The sequence below is a fragment of the Arachis duranensis genome, chromosome 7, assembly GCF_000817695.3.
Source record: "Arachis duranensis cultivar V14167 chromosome 7, aradu.V14167.gnm2.J7QH, whole genome shotgun sequence".
Lineage (NCBI taxonomy): Eukaryota > Viridiplantae > Streptophyta > Magnoliopsida > Fabales > Fabaceae > Arachis > Arachis duranensis.
The window spans coordinates 52,147,730-52,168,847 of record NC_029778.3 but is presented as its reverse complement, the minus strand read 5'-3'; the positions used below and the strand labels follow the sequence as shown (position 1 = coordinate 52,168,847).

Here is a 21,118-nt window from a genome sequence, read left to right as displayed (position 1 = left end):
AATCTTTTAAAGGTTGCCTCCGTATAGTGACGAGACCTTGCTTGTTGCTTGGCTTCAAATTCAGGGCATTGCTCAAATGGCTTGATCTGAGGATTGAGTGTTGGCAAATTATGGGTCAAGTACTCCAACCTTGCTTGCATGTTTTCATCATTCTCCATTCTTTGTGCGTATCTCACTTCTCCCATGGTGTGATGAATATTCTTCCATTGATACAAGTTGTGACTGTATTCCCCTGCTTTAGCTTGACTAAAATACAACTTATCATATGATTCTTTGAATTCTTTGTATTGCTCTTTTTGTCCTTCAAGAATCTGTGCTTGAAATTCTTGCTGTTGAGTCATCATTTGCTGTTGCCATCTCTCTTGCTTCTCCTCCATTTGACGCTGCCAAGCTTCTCTCTCCTCTTTGTCTTTCAGGTATTGCTCCCTAAACTCTGGATGGGGCTCTAGATATTGCTCTTGGCACCCATGATTTTGCCCTTGTTGAGTTTGCATGAGTTGTTGGGATAGCTCTTCTATTGCTCTGTGTAGCTGGCTCATGTCTTTGGCATCATGAGCTTGATTTCGTCCTTCCTCTCTTTGAGTTCTCCTTTGTCTGGGAGCTTCCACACCCTTTGGATCATCTTCCTCATTTATTCTATCTTCTTCATTTATTCCTTCCATACTCTTCTTAGTGATCCATTTTCCCTTTTTCACTTTTTCTGTGTCCTCATCTTCAAAGATTACTCCAGCTTTGTCACATAGCCTGAGGATGGTGCTTGGATGTCCAAGACCACTTGATTTGCTTGTGCTATTGGCCATCTCTTGAATACTGTCGGCTATGAGTTGTGCGAGGTTGATCTCACCTCCATGCAAGATGCAGTATGTCAAGAGTGCTCGTTTGATTGTGACCCAAGAAGCGTTTTCAGTAGGAAGGATAGATCTCCTCACTATTTCATACCATCCCTTAGCCACAGGAGTGAGATTTATCCTCCTCAAGTGACTTGGAACTCCCTTTGAATCTCTTTCCCAATCTGTATTCTCCACACATAACCCTTGCAAGATCTCATCAGGATTGTTTTCCATCTGCAATCTGGTTTCATAACTGGGCTCTGCATAAGTTATGGTTCTCAACTTGAGAGCCCTTGTGATGGCAGCTGGACTAAAACTCACTTCAACTCCTCTGACATAACTTGTGTAAGGAGCACTATCTTTGTTTTCCTTTACAGCATTTGCATAGAACTCCCTGATCATGACTGCACTGATGTCAACAAGAGGAGCACATAAAAGTTCCCACCTTCTTTCTTTAGTGATTTGCCTCATGATGGGGTATTCCCCGTCTCTCAACTCAAGGCCTTTCTCATAAATGACATTCTTTGTCTCCATGAACCTATGATATCGCCCTTCATGGAATTGGGATCTAAATTTGGTTGCATCAAATGATGGAGGTTCGGCTACCATAGGTTCCTTTCCCGGCCTTCTTTTTGAACTTGAGGAGGCTATTGGATTTGAAGTAAGAAGAAAGAAAAAGTGAGAATAGAAGAAGTATGTGTTGTGTTTGGGTTGAGTTTTGGTTCGGTTCTGTTGTGTGAGATAAGGGAGTTATTTTGGTTTTGGGAGTATAAGAGGTTATGGCTTTCATATGAGAGTGGCTTGAATGAGAGTGTGTAGACCGTTTTGGTGCCAACGGCTATTTATAGGTGGATTCTTCAAGCTTTCCAACAAAACCATAATGAGTGAGAAAGGGACTCGTTGGTGCTCATGAAGGGTTAAGATTAAGTTGTTCATCCAAGGGATGCATGAAATGGACGGTCTGCATGTATTGTTGAGGCTTTGACGAGGATCCTCCTTCCATTGGCTGCATGCATTTAGGTGTTCAATGATGCATGCATGCAAATTCTGTTCCCCATGAGCGCGTTCTTCTAGGCACATGTGACCATCCTCTCCTAGCTGATCCTAGCCGTGGCCCCTCCTTGAGTTTGTTTCAATCTTTTTCTCCTGCATGAACCAAAACAGCTAGCCTTTATTAATAATATTCGTTGGCAATTGATTTGTTACTAAAGAAAAAGAATTGTTTTGTTTTGTTTATTACTATTTATTATTAAATTTTTTTTTTGTAAATTGTGTCCCTTAATTAAAGATGCTAAAAGTTGGTGAACACCAAACTTATCTTTTATTGAGGGGATGGCTTAGCAATGCAAGCCATTCTTCACAATTGATGTAAAAAAAAAATTTTGATGCATGATTCCTTTCTGTATGGTTTTGATTCCATGATTGGGAAATGATCTTCTGAACATTGTTATACATGCAGACACCAAACTTAGTGTTTGGTCATATGCTCCATCAAAAGAATTACGCATATGTTCTAAGAATAGCTCCCTTTCTTTTTGAAAAGCAAAAATTAAGTGTGTCTTAAGGGACACCAAACTTAGATGTCTGACTTCTGCTCTAAAATGAAATATGCATTTATCAACTATGAAAGTTCAAAATCATACTCAGGAAATCATAGCTTATTAAAGAGAAGACAGAAATCTTAAATCATGGGTTGCCTCCCATGAAGCGCTCTTTTATTGTCACTAGCTTGACATTGGACTCCCTTTAGGGTGGTTGATGTTGGTGATGTCTCAACTTGTCACCTCTCACTGTAAGCTTTCTCTGTGTGCCTTGATGCTCAATTTCAATGTGCTCAAGAGAGAGTACTTGGTTGACAGTGTAATAATCTTTTGTTCCCAGCTATTGATACACTAGTTGCACCTTATCACCTTTGGCAAATCCTTCAGTTGGGATTTTCTTATTCTTCCACCCCTTGTAGGCCTTTTTCTTGTTCTTCTTCTTCTTCTTCCTTGTTAATATGCTTCCTTTGACAATGACTTGAGTTGTGATACCTTCCTTTTTGTTTATCATCCCAGCTTCTTTTTGAATTCCTTTTTCTCCTTGTACAAGCTCACTCTCTTGTTCTATTGTTTTGTCGGTTGCTTGTTTTGGAAGGAAATCACCACTTGTCTTGCTTGGTTCTTCATTCCTTTGTAATTCTGGAAAGACTTTCAAGGTGATGCTTTCCTCATGCATCCTGAGGGTTAGCTCTCCCTGTTCTATATCCACAATGGCTCTAGCAGTGGCTAAAAATGGTCGACCAAGTATTATGGAGTCATTTCCATTTTCTGAAGAATCCAGGATCACAAAATCTGCCGGATAGATGAACTTGTCAACCTTAACTAAAAGGTTCTCAATCAGCCCCTTAGGATATACTACTGATTGATCCACCAACTCCAAGGATATCTGTATTGGTTTCACCTCCTCTATGCCCAGCTTTTTCACTAAAGAAGATGGGATTAAATTTATGCTTGCTCCTAAGTCACACATCCCCTTGTTGATGAATAAGTTTCCAATAGTGCAGGGTAGGAAGAAACCTCCAGGATCTTCAAGCTTGGGAGGGAGTCCCTTTTTGATGAGTGTACTGCATTCTTCACTCAGCATTACCGTCTCCTTCTCATTCCAACTTCTCTTCTTGTTGATGAGCTCCTTTAAAAATTTGGCATACAGAGGCATTTGCTCCAATGCCTCAGCCAAAGGTATGTTGATTTCCAGCTTCTTAAAAGTTTCAAGAAATTTATGGAAATGCTGGTCCTTTGTTTCTTTGTGGAATCTTTGTGGATAAGGTATTGGGGGTGTCAAGTTTTTCTCCCCTTGAAGTTGTCTTGGAATCGGTTCTTCCATGATTTGCTTTCCTTTCTTCAGATTCTGTGGTTGTTTATTTTCCTCTGTGAGTTTTTCTGAGACATTCTTGGTTGTCATGTCCTTGTTGATGGCTTCATCATTCTTTGTTGGCTCATTGTCGTTCTCCACAAGTTTCTTGGTTGCTCCTTGGTTACCATCCACTAATATCTTTCCACTCCTTAGTTGCACGACCTTGCATTCTTCCTTTGGGTTAGGAATGGTGTCACTAGGTAGTGAGCTTGATGGTTTTTCAACAGAAATCTGTTTGGAGTTTTGTCCAATCTGCCTCTCTAGGTTCTTCATGGCAGCTTCTTGATTCTTTGTTGTCAATTCTTGGTTCTTCATCATTTTCTCCATGAGCAGCTCTAGATTAGTGATCCTCTGGGATTCTTGTGGGATGGGTTGGTTTTGGGGTGTTGATGGATGATGGTAAGTACTTTGGTTAGTTGGATGGTTATTGGGTAGGTGATGGTTAGAATTGGGGTAGTTATTTTGTGGTTTTCTGTAGGTGTTTTGGTTAGTGTTTGGCTGGGGTTGTGGTTTGTGCTTTTCCAATTGTTCTGACTTGAGTTTCTTTGCCATGGTTGTTGGCTTTGATTGTGGTTGTCTCCCCATCTGAGGTTGGGATGGTTCTTCCAGGATGGATTGTAAGTATCACCATAAACTTCATTTGTTCTAGGATTTTGGTTGTGCATGTATTGGACTTGCTCTTGCTGTTGCTCCTCTTGGGTCTCTTCACTTTGCACCCATGTGGTTGATGGTTGGCTTGTAGTGCTCACTGCTGCCACTTGCAGGCCATCAATTCTTTTGGCCATTTGCTCAAACTGTTGTTAAATTCAATTCTTTTGGCCATTTGCTCAAACTGTTGTTGAATCTGCTGCTGCATCATCTTGTTCTGAGCTAGAATTGAATCCACTCCTTCTAACTCCATTACTCTTCTTCTCTGTGATGGTTGGCGTTGTCTTTGATGAGCAAAGAAATATTGGTTGTTGGCCACCATATCAATGAGGTTTTGAGCTTCCTCTGTGGTTTTCATGAGTTGTAATGAGCCTCCAGCTGAGTGATCAAGTGCTTCTTGAGCCTTTAGAGTAAGTCCTTCATAGAAGTTTTGCAACTTATCCCATTTAGTAAACATCTTTGGTGGACATTTTCTCAATAGAGCTTTATATCTTTCCCATGCTTCATATAAATTCTCAGCCTCCATTTGAGTGAATGTCTGCACCTCAGTCTTCAATCTTATGATTCTTTGAGGGGGGTAAAATTTGGCAAGAAACTTGCTCACCAAATCATCCCAAGTGTTGATGCTTTCCTTTGGGAACATTTCTAGCCATTGAGTGGCTTTGTCTCTGAGAGAAAATGGAAAGAGCAACAACTTGTAACTGTCAGGAGGCACACCATTGGTTTTAACAGTGTCACAAATCCTCAAGAAGGTGGATAAGTGTTGGTTTGGGTCCTCCAATGGTCCTCCTCCAAAAGAACAGTTGTTTTGAACCAGAGTGATGAGTTGTGGCTTTAGTTCAAAATTGTTTGCATTGACATTGGGGGGAAGAATGCTACTCCCACAGTGTCTAGCATTTGCAAATGTATAGGAAGCCAGTACTCTCCTTTGTTGTTGATTATTGTTGGCTCCTCCTTCTGGTTGATTGGGATTTGATGGATCTCCTTCCATTTCTTGGAGTTCCTCCTCAAATTCTTCCTCTCCAATAACGTTCTTTCCTCTTTCAGCTCTTCTTATTCTTCGAAGAGTTCTTTGGTCAATTTTAGAGAGGATAGGGGAAGATCTTCCTGTACCTGACATACAAGCACACAACAATAAACACACAGATCCTGAAATTCAATAAAACTTCAATCTATTGCTAGAATGAGGTTTTAGTTAGTTTAAGCAAAAATTCAAACAGTTAGTGTGTTAGAGAAACAGAAAAGAAAAAATGCTTAATCTAGACCTCCACTTCACTTAATCATTGTCAATCTATCTCAATCCCCGGCACTGGCGCCAAAAACTTGATGTGCGGAAAACGATCCGACACAAAACTCACCGGCAAGTGTACCGGGTCGCATCAAGTAATAATAACTCACATGAGTGAGGTCGATCCCACAGGGATTGAAGGATTGAGCAATTTTAGTGTAGTGGTTGATTTAGTCAAGCGAATCAAGTATTGGTTGAGTGATTTGTGTTTAACAGAAGCTAAATTGCTTGGAATGTAAAGGGGGAAGGGAAAATTGCAGTAAATTAAAGTGCAGGAAAGTAAACTTGCAGAATCTTAAAGAACAAGAAAGTAAATGACTGAAACTTAAAGTGCAAGAAATGTAAATTGCAGTAACTTAAATTGCAAGGAACATAAATTGCTTGAATGTAAAAGGGATTCGAGGACTGGGATTGCAGAATCTAGACAAAGAGAAATTGGATTGCCACAGTTAATAGAGCAGAAACTGAATTAGAAGCAATTAGAATTCAAACAGAAATTGAAATTAAAGTGCAGCAGGGTTCACAGAAGAACCAAAAGTAAATTGGGATCTCAGGACTCCAGAGACTAGGTAGCAGAGCCTAGATCTCAATTACCTTCCTAGATCCAAGTTCTCAAAGCAATAGACAAGAAATTGAAGAAGAAGCAGTAAAGGGAATGTAAATGAGTTCAATTATGCAGAAGAGAAATTAAAGAGCTCTTGAGTGGGGATTGAGACAGAATTTCCTCAATTCTTCACACCCAAAACTCAAAACAAGAAAAGTAAAAGTGCCCAAGCAAGAACGAGGAAGAAGAGAGATCAATTCTCCTTCCCAATTCTCTGAATTCTGAGTGAAGTCACCAAGAGAAGTTTCAACAGTTTCAAATCAAAGTAAAGGTTCAAAGGAAAATTCAAAGTTTAAAAGCAAAGCAAAAGGTTACTCCAAAGTCAAGTGAAAGTTTTTTTAATTACATCAAACTAGCTCCTATTTATACACTTTCCATTCTTGGATCTTAGGATTTGGATGGGCTTTTGATTTGGTAAAGAAATGAATTAAATTGGATTTTTAATTCAATTTTTGGCCCAAAAATAATAGCTTCCAGGAGGCTGCCCTGCCCTTGTGGAGGGCAGGGCAGGATTTGGTGCTTGGTGCGTTGCTGGTGCGGGCGTGGTGCAGGCTGGTGCACAGAATGCTGCCCTGCCCTCGCGGAGGGCAGGGCAGGAAAAGTTGGTGCGCCAGAATTGTGCTGTGGTGCGCTGCTGGTGCTGCCAGAGTCGTGCCTTGGTGCGCCAGAAACGTGCCTTGGTGCGCCAGATTCATGCCACAACAAAATGCTGCCCTGCCCTCGCGGAGGGCAGGGCAGTGTTTCCAAACTGAAGTCCCGCATTCGAATCATGGCAGAAACACACGCTACTTAATTTCCTTGGCTTTCTTGGCACCAAAGTGAGGCTTAATTCCTTGCTTCCTCATGGTCCCGTGTTCAACTCTTGTGGCAAGCATTGGTAGACATTTTCCTTTGATTTTCTTCCCTTGTGAGCCCGATACTGCCCTTGTCAGGGCAGAGTTGCCTTTCATGCTTTGTTCCCTTATGTTGCCCTCCTAGAGGGCAGTGTGCCCTTGTGGAGGGCAATGCTTGCCTTCCTCATTTTGTGCGCCACACTTCTTCTCTCTTTGACCACATTTTCTTCTCCTTAGGCCACACTTCCTTAGGCTACGCTTTTCCCTTTTTTTTCTTTTCTTCACCTACAATAAACCAAAACAACCACTCCAAGTATCACTAAATTCACAAGGCTTATAAATCAATTAAAAATCAATTAAATTTAGCTTAAACCGCATGAGTTAACATTAATTTCATGGTGGTTGTTTGATTTAAAGAAGTTATGCATTTTCACTCCAAATCAATTACTTAGAATGCAAGAAAGTGCATAAAGACTAACAAAACAAGTAAAATTAGCTTGAAAAATGGGTATATGATGACTTGTCATCAGTAGCTAATGTGGAGGAAAAGAGGAGCTCCAACGTTAGTGGTAAAAGTGAATGCCACTAACGTTCCACAAAGGCACATTGAGCCACGTTAAGAGTCACGTTAATTCAATTAACGTGAACTCTAACGTGGGAAGAGAAAGCAAGAGCCAACGTTAGTGACACTCACCTTTGTCACTAACGTTGGGCTCAATCAATAGTGCCCACATTAGTGGTCACGTTAAGACCACTAACGTGAAGAGTAACGTGGAGCTAAGCATGATAAGCCAACATTAGTGACACTCACCTTTGTCACTAACGTTGGAGATGGCAATCACCACCACGTTAGTGGCCACATTAATCCAATTAACGTGAACTCTAACGTGGGAAGGAGGGGCGTTTAGAGCGTTAGTGACAAAGGTAAGTGTCACTAACACTCTCGAAGCTTAGGCATGCCCATGTTAAGGGTCACGTTAGTTATACTAACGTGGGGAGAAGACCCAATAGCCAACGTTATTAAAAAAGGTGAACACCAATAATGTTTGCGAAGGACCAAGAGGCAACGTTAGTGGTCACGTTAGTGCCACTAATGTTGAAGTTAACGTGGAGCATTGTTGGGTTGGAACGTTAGTGAAAAAGGTGATCGTCATAACGTTCTCGAACCCACATTTTCACTTAACGTTAACACCACTAACGTCCTAACTAACGTCCACCCACGCCTAACTCACACTTTTTCTACAAACAAAGCTGAGCCCACTGAAGATTGTAACTGCTTCAACTCAAGATCAAAGGCCCAGATCCAAGACTTGAAGAACTGACTAGAAGATCAAGAAGAATAGTACATATGTGGGTAGTTTTGAACTAGAGAGGAGCTTGGCAATTTGGAGAACTACACCTTGTATATTTACTTTTCTGCACTTTTAGTCACTTTAGAATGTATTCTTCTTCATCATTTTCCATTTCCAGAGCTATGAACAACTAAACCCCCTTTCATTGGGTTAGAGAGCTCTGTTGTAATTTGATGGATCAATTATAGTTTTCAATCTTCTTCCTCTTTCTTTTCTATTGATTTACTAGAAAGCTTTCAATCTTAATTCAATTGGTTAGTTGTCTTGGAAAAGAAACTCTCCAAAATTGGATCTCCTCTGAGCCTTGGAAAAGGGATGAGGAGATCATGCTAGAAATGCTTTCTCATGTTGGACCAAATTGGGGTTTGGACGGATATAGTGACATGTAATCCTCCCAACACTTTGATTTGGAAATATATGTGGTATAATCAGTGACCATACTTTATCTCTTCCCATGAGCAATTAAATCAAGGAATTGGGCAATTGTTCAAGCTTAGAGAGATTGGGTTGCCAAGGAATTGGGATCCAATCACCTAAGATTGCCAAGGAGATCAATGATTGCATTGATTGAGGAAGATATGAGAATGAATTTGATCCGGAGAATGCAACATCTCCTAAGCCCAATGAATCCCCCATTTCTGATCTTACCCATTCTCCTTACTTTTTTTCCATTTACCTTCATGCTCATCTCCCCAAATCCCCATTTAAGATTCTGCAATTTACTTTCTGCACTTTACTTTCCCGTCATTTAATTTTCTGCAATTCTCAACTCAATTTTTGTTTAGCTCAACTAGCATATCTTTCCAACTAAAGTTGCTTGACCAATCAATCCCTGTGGGATTCGACCTCACTCTATTGTGAGTTTTTACTTGACGACAATTCGCTATACTTGCCGAAGGGAAATTTGTTGAGAGACAAGTTTTCGTGCATCAAGTTTATGGCGCCGTTGCCGGGGATTGATTTTGTATCGACAATGATTAAGTTGGAATATCACTAGATTGAGCGTTTTTTTTTTAATGTTTATTTTCCCTAGTCATTTATTTTTAGTTTCAGTTACTTTCCACCCTCATCCCATCTCCCCTCTTTGTTTTCTTTTTCTTTGTGTTATCTACAATTCTGTTCACTAACCCACTAACTGTTTGATAATTTTCACCACTCACACTAACAGCCACTCTAACAAGAATAATCTCTTCATTTTATTTCTTGTTGTGTGCTCTGTTAGTTGTATGGCAGGGAGAAGAAGCGGGGCTTCAACTTCCTTTCATTCTGAACCTGAGAGGACCTTCCTTAGATTAAGGAGGGAAGCAAGAGGGAAAAGAGTTGTTGGTGCTGAGGAAGAGGAAGAGTACTTTGAAACGAACATGGAGGAGAACATGGAAAACAACCATGAAGGAGAAGCTCACAACCATGCCAGAGAAGGCCCTGTGAATCATACTGAGCAAGAGAGAAGAGTTCTAGGCTCTTACATCAACCCAAACTCAGGAAATTGTGGAAGTAGTATCCAAAAGCCAACCATACATGCCAATAACTTTGAATTAAAACCCCAGCTCATCACCCTTGTTCAGAACAACTGTTCATTCGGAGGAAGTGCCCAAGAAGACCCCAATCAATATCTAACCACCTTCCTAAGAATATGTGACACTGTGAAGTCTAATGGTGTTCATCCGGATGTCTATAGACTGCTCTTGTTCCCTTTCTCACTCAGGGACAAAGCATCTAAATGGCTGGAATCTTTCCCGAAGGAGATTTTGACAAATTGGGAAGATGTGGTGAACAAATTTTTGGCAAGATTCTACCCTCCTCAAAGAATCAACAGGTTGAGAGATGGGGTACAAACCTTCAGGCAACAAGATGGTAAAACTCTCTATGAGGCTTGGGAGAGGTTTAAGGACTTAACAAGAAGGTGCCCACCAGACATGATCAATGAATGGGTTCAAATACACATTTTCTATGAAGGTCTTTCCTACGAATCAAAGAAGGTCGTAGACCATTCATCAGGGGGTTCTTTAAACAAGAAGAAAACCATTGAAGAAGCCATAGATGTCATTGAGACTGTAGTTGAGAATGACTACTTCTATGCCTCTGAAAGGAGCAACACTCGAGGAATGATGGAGCTGAACCACATGGATGCACTGCTGGCTCAAAATAAGATGATCACCAAGCAGTTAGGTGACCTTACCAAGAAGGTGGAAGAGAACCAAGTTGCAGTAATCACCACTTCATCACCAGCTCCAGAAGGAGTGAATACAGGAGAAGAAGGTGACTGGGAACAAGCCAACTATATTGGAAACTCACCCAGACAGACCCATGATCCATACTTCAAAACTTATAATTCTGGTTGGAGAAACCATCCTAATTTTGGGTGGGAAAATCAACAAGACCAAGGCCAAGACCAGAGATGCCACAACCATAATCCCAACAACAATGTAACTCACCAATATCCCTCACAGAGATTATATCAACAACCACCTAATCACCCTTCTCAACATCCATATCACAACCAACATGACCACTCTCAACCTCCTAACCTCAACCCACCATCACCAACTGAAGAATGACTCTCCAGAATTGAGACTCTACTTGAAGGCATATGTAAGGAAGTCCAAGACAACAAGGTGTTCAAGGAAGAAGTGTGAGCCAATATAAAAAACCAGGGAGACACCATCAAGAGGCTGGAATCCCAAGTGGGGTATCTATCTCAACAGTTTCTCAAAACTACTGATAGTTTTCCAAGTGACACAGAGAAGAACCTAAGAGGAGAAGCAAAGAAAGTAAGATGGGAAGAATGCAAGATGATCACTCTAAGTGATGAGAGGAGTGTGGAAGAAGCAAACACACAAACAGAACACTTCCAAGACAATCCAAAGGAAAAGCATGAAGAGAGAAATCAAGCACCCCATCCCACACACAGGGAGGAGTTAAAGAAAGAGGAGACTCTGAACCCATATGCACCTTTTCCCTAAAGGCTCAAGGGTGGTGTAGCAAGGAAAGTATATTCAAGGTTCCTCGACATGTTTGCATCCCTTCATGTGAACATACCGTTTATTAAGGCTCTGCAGCAGATGCCCTCATACATTAAGTACATAAAGGGAGCTGCTAACCAAAAAGAGTTCACTGAAAAGTGGGCAAACAATAGTGTTGAATAGGGAGTGCAGTGCTCTCATTCAAACAGAGCCACTACAGAAAAGAAGGACCCAGGGAGCTTTCACATCCCATGTGCTATAGGAGAAACAATGATTGATAAGGGACTCTGTGACCTGGGAGCAACCATCAACTTAATGCCTCTATCTCTCATGAAAAAGTTGAGCTAACACCCACAGACGTAATCATCAAATTGGCTGACAATACTCAAAAACAGGCAATAGGAGTGGTTCAAAATGCGTTAGTAAAGGTTGGGAATTACTTCCTCCCCACAGACTTTGTTATCTTGGAGATGGAAGAGAATCACATCCATCCCATCATCCTGGGGAGACACTTCTTAGCCACAGTCAGGGCGCTTATAGATGTGGAGCGAGGAGAACTAATATTGAGGATACATGATGAACAACTCACCTTAAATGTCCTTAAACCCTCATAAGAAGCAGATCATGATAACAAATAGTCAAGGGAAGAGCACAATAAGGAACTAATGGAAGAGACAAGCATGGGAGCACAAGCACCACACATGAGAACCCCCTATGGTTGACAAGCAATGTGGTCAGAAGGAACAACAGCCAAGTGTAACCCAAGAGGAGCTGGACCCACCAGAGTTACATGAGACAAGCAACAAAACCATCCTAAAAGAAGGAACCACAAGGAGCAAAGTAACATCAAGGGAAACATGGAAAAAGGCCCCAAGGGGATGGAGGAACAAGAAGATTCCTACAGAGGGTTTCTCTCCAGGAGATGAAGTGGTCTCTACTTACCTTCCACCTATACCACCTCATCTCCCCACCATCCCATCTCAGCTGCCTTAAGTGTACACCATCAGCAAAATTCTGTCCTTAGAACATGTGGAGCTTCTTAACAAAGCCAATGAAGACAGATTCACTGCAAGAGGGGAGGACTTGAAGCACTACCAACCACCCTGACAAAGGCCAGACGTCAAGCTAATGACGTTAAAGAAGCGCTTCATGGGAGGCAACCCATGTTTTATATCCTTTCCTTTTAATCTTTAATAGTAGTTAATATAGCAAGGTTCATGAATTCTAAACCAACTTTGAGAAACACTTATAAGAATCTCTACATGCAGCATATAGTGAATGACAAGTTTGGTGTTCAAGGCACACTTAAAGGGCTTGAACACAACTCATATTATATCAATCTTAGAGTCTTAATCAAACTTTTTTTACACCACATGCTCACAAACTAAGTTTGGTGGCACCAATGTTGCATGCATGAACATTTAGTGGGTCGGTTGATTTGCATTCATGAATGGCACTTAGTTAGTCAAAAGCAAAAATTTTAAAAAGTAGTTAGCCTCCCATTCTTATTTTTCCGCCACAATTCAAACTAATCTCTCTTTTCTTTTGTCTTGCAAGGGAATTGAAATGAATGTTGGAGGGAACTGATGGGACAACCCAAAGGAAGGGGGTTCGGCCACTTCACAAAAGGAATCACACACTTGTCTTCAAGGGGAGTACCTTGGGAAGTGTTGCCATGAAACATTGGAAGCAGGAGTACCTTCAGGGGTGTCTTATCACTTGGTAACTTGGGCTAACTAACCCGGGATTATCAGCTGAAAGTCCACTATCAAGAGCAACCTTTGCTACAGAGCACTTAGTAACCCAAAGAGGTGCTGGACACCAAGGTCTCAAGAAAGAAAAAAATAACAAACCATGTGCCTGTGGTGTGCATGCCTGGAGGAAAGAGACTTGAGGGAGTAAGTCCTTAGGGGTGTCTTAACACCTAGCACCTTGAACCAACTGGTTCGGGAGTGTTGGCCGAAAGCTTATCTTAAAGAGTCGCCCTCTCACAGAGCACTTAGCCTAAAACGAATGCAATAAACCCTGGAAAAGAAGGGAGGATCAATAAACAAGAAGTCTCATAGGATGCAATCAAGCAAGTGTTCAATGGCATGATAAGGGCCTGAACACCAGTGAAGGAATGAACCTAAGTTGCTATGCATGAAACCCCATAAACCAGGAATTTGACTTCTATAACAATAGATTGTTTATCTTGTTCTTTCATTCATTTTTCCTATGTTTCAGTACTTGCTTAGGGACAAGCAAGCTTTAAGTTTGGTATTGTGATGCTAGGGCATCTTGGCCAGTTTCACAGACCTTTTCTTTACTGTTTTAGGGTAGTTTCATGCATTTTCTTAGTAAATAAGCAAGTTTTGGACAAAAATACACTTACACCTTGATTCAAGCAAACATTGTGAACTTTACAGGATTTCATGAGAATTAGGCAGGAATTGAATGATATAATTGATGATGCATAATCTCATGACTTGGAACAGAGCTTTGATGCACTTTAATTGCTTGATTTCAGGGCAAAGGAAGCAAGAAGGAGCCACGTTAGCAGCCACTTAATATAATTAACGTGACTACTAACGTGGAATGGGGACAAGCTTGTAGCGTTAATGGAAAAAGTGATCACCAATAACGCCTTTGAAGCCATCATATCACGTTAGTTGCCACGTTAAGTACATTAACGTGGTAGCTAACGTGGAGGAAAAGAGGAGCTCCAACGTTAGTGGTAAAAGTGAATGCCACTAACATTCCACAAAATTACATTGAGCCACGTTAAGAGTCACGTTATTTCAGTTAACGTGAACTCTAACGTGGGAAGAGAAAGCAAGAGCCAACGTTAGTGACACTTACCTTTGTCACTAACATTGGGCTCAATCAATAGTGCCCACGTTAGTGGTCATGTTAAGACCACTAACGTGATGAGTAACGTGGAGCTAAGCATGATAAGCCAACATTAGTGACACTCACCTTTGTCACTAACGTTGGAGATGGCAATCACCACCACGTTAGTGGCCACGTTAATCCAATTAACGTGAACTCTAACATTGGAAGGAGTGGCGTTTAGAGCGTTAGTGACAAAGGTAAGTGTTACTAATGCTCTCGAAGCTTAGGCATGCCCACGTTAAGGGTCACGTTAGTTATACTAACATGAACTCTAATGTGGGGAGAAGACCCAAGAGCCAACGTTATTGAAAAAGGTGAACACCAATAACGTTTGTGAAGGACCAAGAGGCAATGTTAGTGGTCACGTTAGTGCCACTAACGTTGAAGTTAACGTGGAGCACTGTTGGGTTGGAACGTTAGTGAAAAATGTGACCGTCACTAATATTCTCGAACCCACATTTTCACTTAACGTTAACACCACTAACGTCCTAACTAACGTCCACCCACGCCTAACTCACACTTTTTCTACAAACAAAGCTGAACCCATTGAAGATTGTAACTGCTTCAACTCAAGATCAAAGGCCCAGATCCAAGACTTGAAGAACTGACTAGAAGATCAAGAAGAGTAGTATATATAGGGGTAGTTTTGAACTAGATAGGAGCTTGGGAATTTGGAGATCTACACCTTGTATATTTACTTTTCTGCACTTTTAGTCACTTTAGAATGTATTCTTCTTCATCATTTTTCATTTCCGAAACTATGAACAACTAAACCCCCTTTCATTGGGTTAGGGAGCTCTGTTGTAATTTGATGGATCAATTATAGTTTTCATTCTTCTTCCTCTTTCTTTTCTCTTGATTTACTAGAAAGCTTTCAATCTTAATTCAATTGGTTAGTTGTATTGAAAAAGAAACTCTCCATAATTGGATCTCCTCTCAGCCTTGGAAAAGGGATGAGGCGATCATGCTAGAAATGCTTTCTCATGTTGGACCAAATTGGGGTTTGGACAGATATTGTGACATGTAATTCTCCCAACACTTTGATTTGGAAATACATGTGGTATAATCAGTGACCATATGTCAACTCTTCCCATGAGCAATTAAATCAAGGAATTGGGCAATTATCAAGCTTAGAGAGATTGGGTTGCCAAGAAATTGGGATCCAATCACCTAAGATTGCCAAGGAGATCAATGAATCCCTTGATTGAGGAAGAGATGAGAATGAATTTGATTCAGAGAATGCAACATCTCCTACGCCCAATGAATTCCCCACTGATTTTACCCATTCTCTTTACTTTTTTGCCATTTACCTTTATGCTCATCTCCCCAAATCCCCATTTAAGATTCTGCAATTTACTTTCTGCACTTTACTTTCCCGCCATTTAATTTTTTGCAATTCTCAACTCAATTTCTGTTTAGCTCAACTAGCATATCTTTCCAACTAAATTTGCTTGACCAATCAATCCCTGTGGGATTCGACCTCACTCTATTGTGAGTTTTTACTTGACGACAATTCGGTATACTTGTCGAAGGAAAATTTGTTGAGAGACAAGTTTTCGTGCATCAGAGCTCACGGCCAGTAGAAAAGGCATGTATCATTCACATATGTTTGTCTTGTTTGAGTTTGCACTATTTGGGATTGCCTTTGTAAAATTACTAAACTTACTTGCTACATGATCTTCTTGCTGTACCTGCATTCTACTTGTGTTTGCTTTGTCTGTTTTATTTGTCTATGAGGTTCTATCAGAGTTTTGAAGGATTGGAGGAAAGGCGATGATTTTAAGGGTTGAGTTACAAGTGAGATAAATTAGAACTTTTAGATACCTTACCTTATTTTATGATCTTAAATGTTGGTTTTAAGTTTAAATCTATTGTTTGGAGTTCTAGGATTGCCTTCGGCTTTCCCAGGACATTATATGTTAGATTTGTGGGCATTATTACCATATTGAGAATCTTCGGTTGTCACCCATGTGGATTTTTGTGGTTTTCAGATGTAGGTCAGGCGACACCTCGCAGAGGCATACTGGAAGCTTCTGATTAGCGAAGATCCTTACCTTTTGGGGCTTAAGTTTGGTTATATGTATTTACTTAGATACTTAATATCTCCATTGCTTATGTACTTGATGTATTAACTCCTCTTAGAGGTTATTTTGAAGAAACAGACAACCCGATAGCACAATATTGTTCGCTTTGGCACATAAGGCCTCACAGTTTTGCCTTTGACGATAGGAATGATAGCCGAAGCCCCCCATACTCATTCGTCAAAACGCGTCATGTTAAGGAGAGATATCCACACCCTTATAAGGCATGCTTTGTTCCCCTCCCAATTATATATTTAGGTAATTAAAATAATTAAATTATTTATTTAAAAAAATCCATTACTATTATTTGCCTGGCACATATCACAATTATATTTGATCCATCTCATCATTATTTATTGCTTTAAGTTTGGACATATTTTGTGACACAATAGATTGACATCATCCATGCAATGCAAGCATTGTCTCTTTTTAATTCTTTTAGTTTTGTGTCTTGGCAAAGTATTTGATGGAGTTATTCATATCATTCCATCCGTTAAAAATATTTGTAGAATTAACCCGATTCATTTTAATGTATTTATTTATTGAACTACACCACTTTTAGAAATTAACTTTTAATTTCATATAATTAAAAGTGGAAAAAACAGAAATATTCTTTATTTTCATGGCTTCATCTCTAAAGAATGGTGTCGATAATACTAGTAAGAGTATTGTTAATTATATATTTTAAAAAAAATCTTAGAGAATTATCAAAATTTATTTTTTTTGATCATCAGTTAGTCATTAATGTTTAAAAGTAGTATAAAATAAAATGTTACTAGATTATTATACTAATGAAACTTGACTAAAAAAATTGAGTTAATAGTTAAATAATGATGACTAAAAACAATAATTTCTGATGATATATTAACATTTTTATTTATCTTTATTGTTTGTGATGTTTAGCTAGCATTACTTTATAAACATCAAATTGCAAGTGTTTATCTTGTCATGACACATACAATCATTTTTTTTTTCAAATTTTAAATTGGATTAACCAAAAAAATGCTTCCAAATTATTCAAATGTAAATAATAATAATCACCACTTTTATTATTAACAAAAATAACCTTGAATAATTTAAAAACGTGCACAAAATATCCAACCATCATAAAAGATTATTACCGTTAATAGAATTATCTGATGTGCAAAACAGAGAAGCATATGTCGCAAACGGAGATACCTAGCTGGCAATCCATTCCCAAATTTCTCAATGTGGTTATTGCCGTTTCAGATGTGAGTATTTTTGCAGTGGTGGAAAGCGAGGCTTGGAGCTCTGAGGATAAGTGGATGTAAATGTGAATGTGAAAGAAAATGAAAATGGGAAGGTGGGTGGTGAGGGGAGTGGTGAAATGGTGCCTATTACTCTACTAGTGATCAGGCGAAGATCGAGGGAGAGGAGGATTCCTAAATAATGGCTCCACCTTCAGAGAGAAGCCCTCCCATTGTTGCTTGCTTCTAATTTTGAAATTGGAGATTTGGGTTAATAAATTGAAAAATTTGGGAATGGGTGACAAACCCCGTTTTGACGGTTTATCTTGTATTGATTTTTGTGGATTTTATCACCTTTTACCCACATTTATTCAATGAAATAGCATGGTTTTGTATATTCTCCTTTAATTGTGCTTAAGAGTGAAAACATGCTTTTTAGGTCTTAAAATAGCTAAATCTAATTCTCCTTGATTCCATTAGATGCCTTGATATGTTTGTTAAGTGATTTAAGGTTTAGGAGGCAAAGATTGGATCAAGGGAATGAAGAAAGAAGCATAAAAAGTTGGAGAACTCATGAAGAAATGAAAGAACCGGAAAGCTGTCAAGCCTACCTCTTCGCACTTAAACGACCATAACTTGAGCTACAGAGGTCCAAATGATGCGGTTCCAGTTGGGTTAGAAAGCTAACATCCGGGGCTTCGAAACGATATAAGATTTGCCATAGTTGCCACACGTATGGTGGCGCGCACGCGCAAAGTACGCGCACGCGCCGTTTCTGCCATCTGGTTCACTTAATGCAACATGTGGCTAGCAATTTTAGAAGCCTTGTGGGCCCAATCCAACTCATTTCTGATGCTATTTAAGTCAAGGATTGAAGGGGAATCAACATACTTTTTTCATACTTTTCACACTTTAGATGTTAGTTACCAATTAGTTTAGTTTAGCTTTTAGTTAGTTTCTAGAGAGAGAAGCTCTCACTTCTCTCTAGGATTAGGATTAGGATTAGTTCTTAGATCTAGATTTTAATCTTTGCTTTCTTCTACTTCTACCTTTCAATTTCTTGTTGTTACATTCATCTTCCTCTATTCTTTTCTTGTAATTTCATTTATGTTGTTCTTATATTTTGTTGTAGATCTAGTATTGTTCCTTCTACATTCTTCCAATTCAATAAGAGATAATTCATAATAAATGTGTCTTCTTTGCTTTTCTATTGTTGATCTCTTGTTTTTGTAGTTGTAGATTCCTTTAATCCTTGCATTTAATAATGTTTACTTTTATTGCACTTTATGTGTTTGATGAAATGTCTCTTCTAGATATAGTATAGATTTTGTTCCTCTTGGCCTAGGTAGAGTAATTAGTGACACTTGAGTTATCTAATTCCTTTGTTGATTGATAATTGAAGAGATTGCTAATTGGTTTGGAGTGCACTAAAGCTAGTCTTTCCTTTGGAGTTGGCTAGAACTTGTGGCTCAAGTCAATTCATCCACTTGACTTTCCTTTATTTAGTAAGGGTTAACTAAGTGGTAGCAATGAACAATTCTCATCACAATTGAGAAGGATAACTAGGATAGGACTTCTAGTTCTCACACCTTACCAAGAGCCTTTTATAGTTGTTAGTTCACTTTTCTTGCCATTTATAATTCTTGTCTAAAAATCCTAAAAACCCCAAATATAACTCACAACCAATAACAAAACACTTTATTGTAATTCCTAGGGAGAACGACCCGAGGTTTGAATACTTCGGTTATTAATTTTAGGGGTTTGTTACTTGTGACAAACAATCTTTTGTATGAAAGGATTATTGTTGGTTTAGAAACTATACTTGCAACGAGACTTCAATAGTGAAATTCTATACCATCAAAAATCCAATCGTCAATGGGTTGTCAGCTAACACCTCCGTTTGTCACATATACTTCTCCATTTGTCACATTAAATATTTTTGTTAACAGAAAACGTTGTTTTAATTTGACAGCTGGGTATTTCAACCACGTTTTTAAATTATTCAAAGTTATTTTTGTCGATAATAAAAGTGGAGGTTATTATTGTCAGTGTTTAAATAATTTAGAAGCATTTTTAGTGGTTAATCTTTTAAATTGTTATCCAAAATTAAGTATCTACTTCTAATAGCAATGAGTAATTATGCATTTACCGAGACAATAAGTGTGCTCCTATATGTTACTCTTATATTATCCACCCCAACCAAAACTCAAAATTCTTTCCTGATAAGATAAATATCCACTTATTATATATAATTATATTTCATATAATCATACTAACTATATATTAAAATTAACAATTATTATAAAATATATATTACTTAAAATATAAAATATATATTAAAATAAATTAAATTATATCTATATTTATATACAAATACATAATAATTATTTTTGGGATATATATCATATTTATACTTCATAAGAAGGAAAAGAGTATTAGAAATGATAACAGATATATACTAACATATAAACAACAGGCAGATTTTCAATAAATAGATACTAACCGATTTAGAGCTTGTCTTTCAAGTTTCAATTCCATGCACGTAGTAGTAAGAGAGTGCGAGACTATCATCTTTGATAAATTAAATATATTTTAAACGAGACTTGTAATTAAGAGCCACATGTGCGTGCGACTATATATAATTTAGTACTTGCTTGGTCATATCATGTGGAACAGCAGGTGATAATAATATAGTAATGCATGAAATCAATAAATCCGCAGGAAGTTAATTAATTCTATATTAGTGAGGGATTCAAATTTAATATGAAATGAAAATAAAAGATTTTTTTTTAAACATCGTAATCAGAAATTGAGTAGTATAAATAGGTAAAGGGAGCTGGTCCTATGCATCACAAAAACACAAACACAAAGAAATCATCACACACACATAAATAGATAGATATCATTGTGATTTGGGAGTAGCCATGGCGTCAGAGTCTGTTTCATTTAACTTCGACAAGTTCATCCCAAAGCAACCAAACATAATCTTCCAAGGTGATGCCATTGCAACTTCCGAAGGGACGTTGCAACTCACCAAGGTAGAAGATGATGAGCCAGTGTCTGACTCAATTGGGCGAGTCCTTCACATTACCCCTGTTCATATATGGGACCGTAAGACAAAAAAAGTGGCAAGCTTTTTCACTTGCTTCTCCTTTGTCATTCGTGCCCCGGACGTGAACAAAACCGCTGATGGCTTGGCATTTTTCCTTGCTCCCGAAAATGATGAGCCCAAAGACAAGGCAGGGTATCTTGGAATTTTCAAAAAACCCCCTTCCAAGGAACAAATCAAGGTTGTGGCGGTCGAATTCGACACTTTCAGTAACAAGAATCCTGATATTGCCGATCCAAACAATTGCCACATTGGGCTCGATTTCAAGGGCATCAAGTCCAAAAGTACTGCGGAATGGATCCTCAAGAATGGCGAAGAGGCCATTGTTTACATAAGCTACGATACCTCATCCACCCCAACTTTGGATGCAACGTTGGTTTATGCTTCGTCTCCAAAGATCAAGTACCAACTATCTGTGGGAGACGTCAAGTTG

The 21,118-nt window shown here is 39.0% G+C and overlaps 1 protein-coding gene across 1 annotated transcript in view; it reads left to right on the top strand.

Moving 5' to 3' along the window:
- The first annotated feature begins 20,500 nt into the window (after window positions 1-20,500).
- Window positions 20,501-21,118, top strand: part of LOC107458952 (seed lectin-like) — a 6,733-nt gene continuing 6,115 nt past the window's right edge. Inside the window, exon 1 of the mRNA XM_016077167.1 lies at window positions 20,501-21,114. Coding sequence (XP_015932653.1) covers window positions 20,501-21,114 — 614 coding nt within the window. The remainder of the gene's footprint in view (window positions 21,115-21,118) is intronic.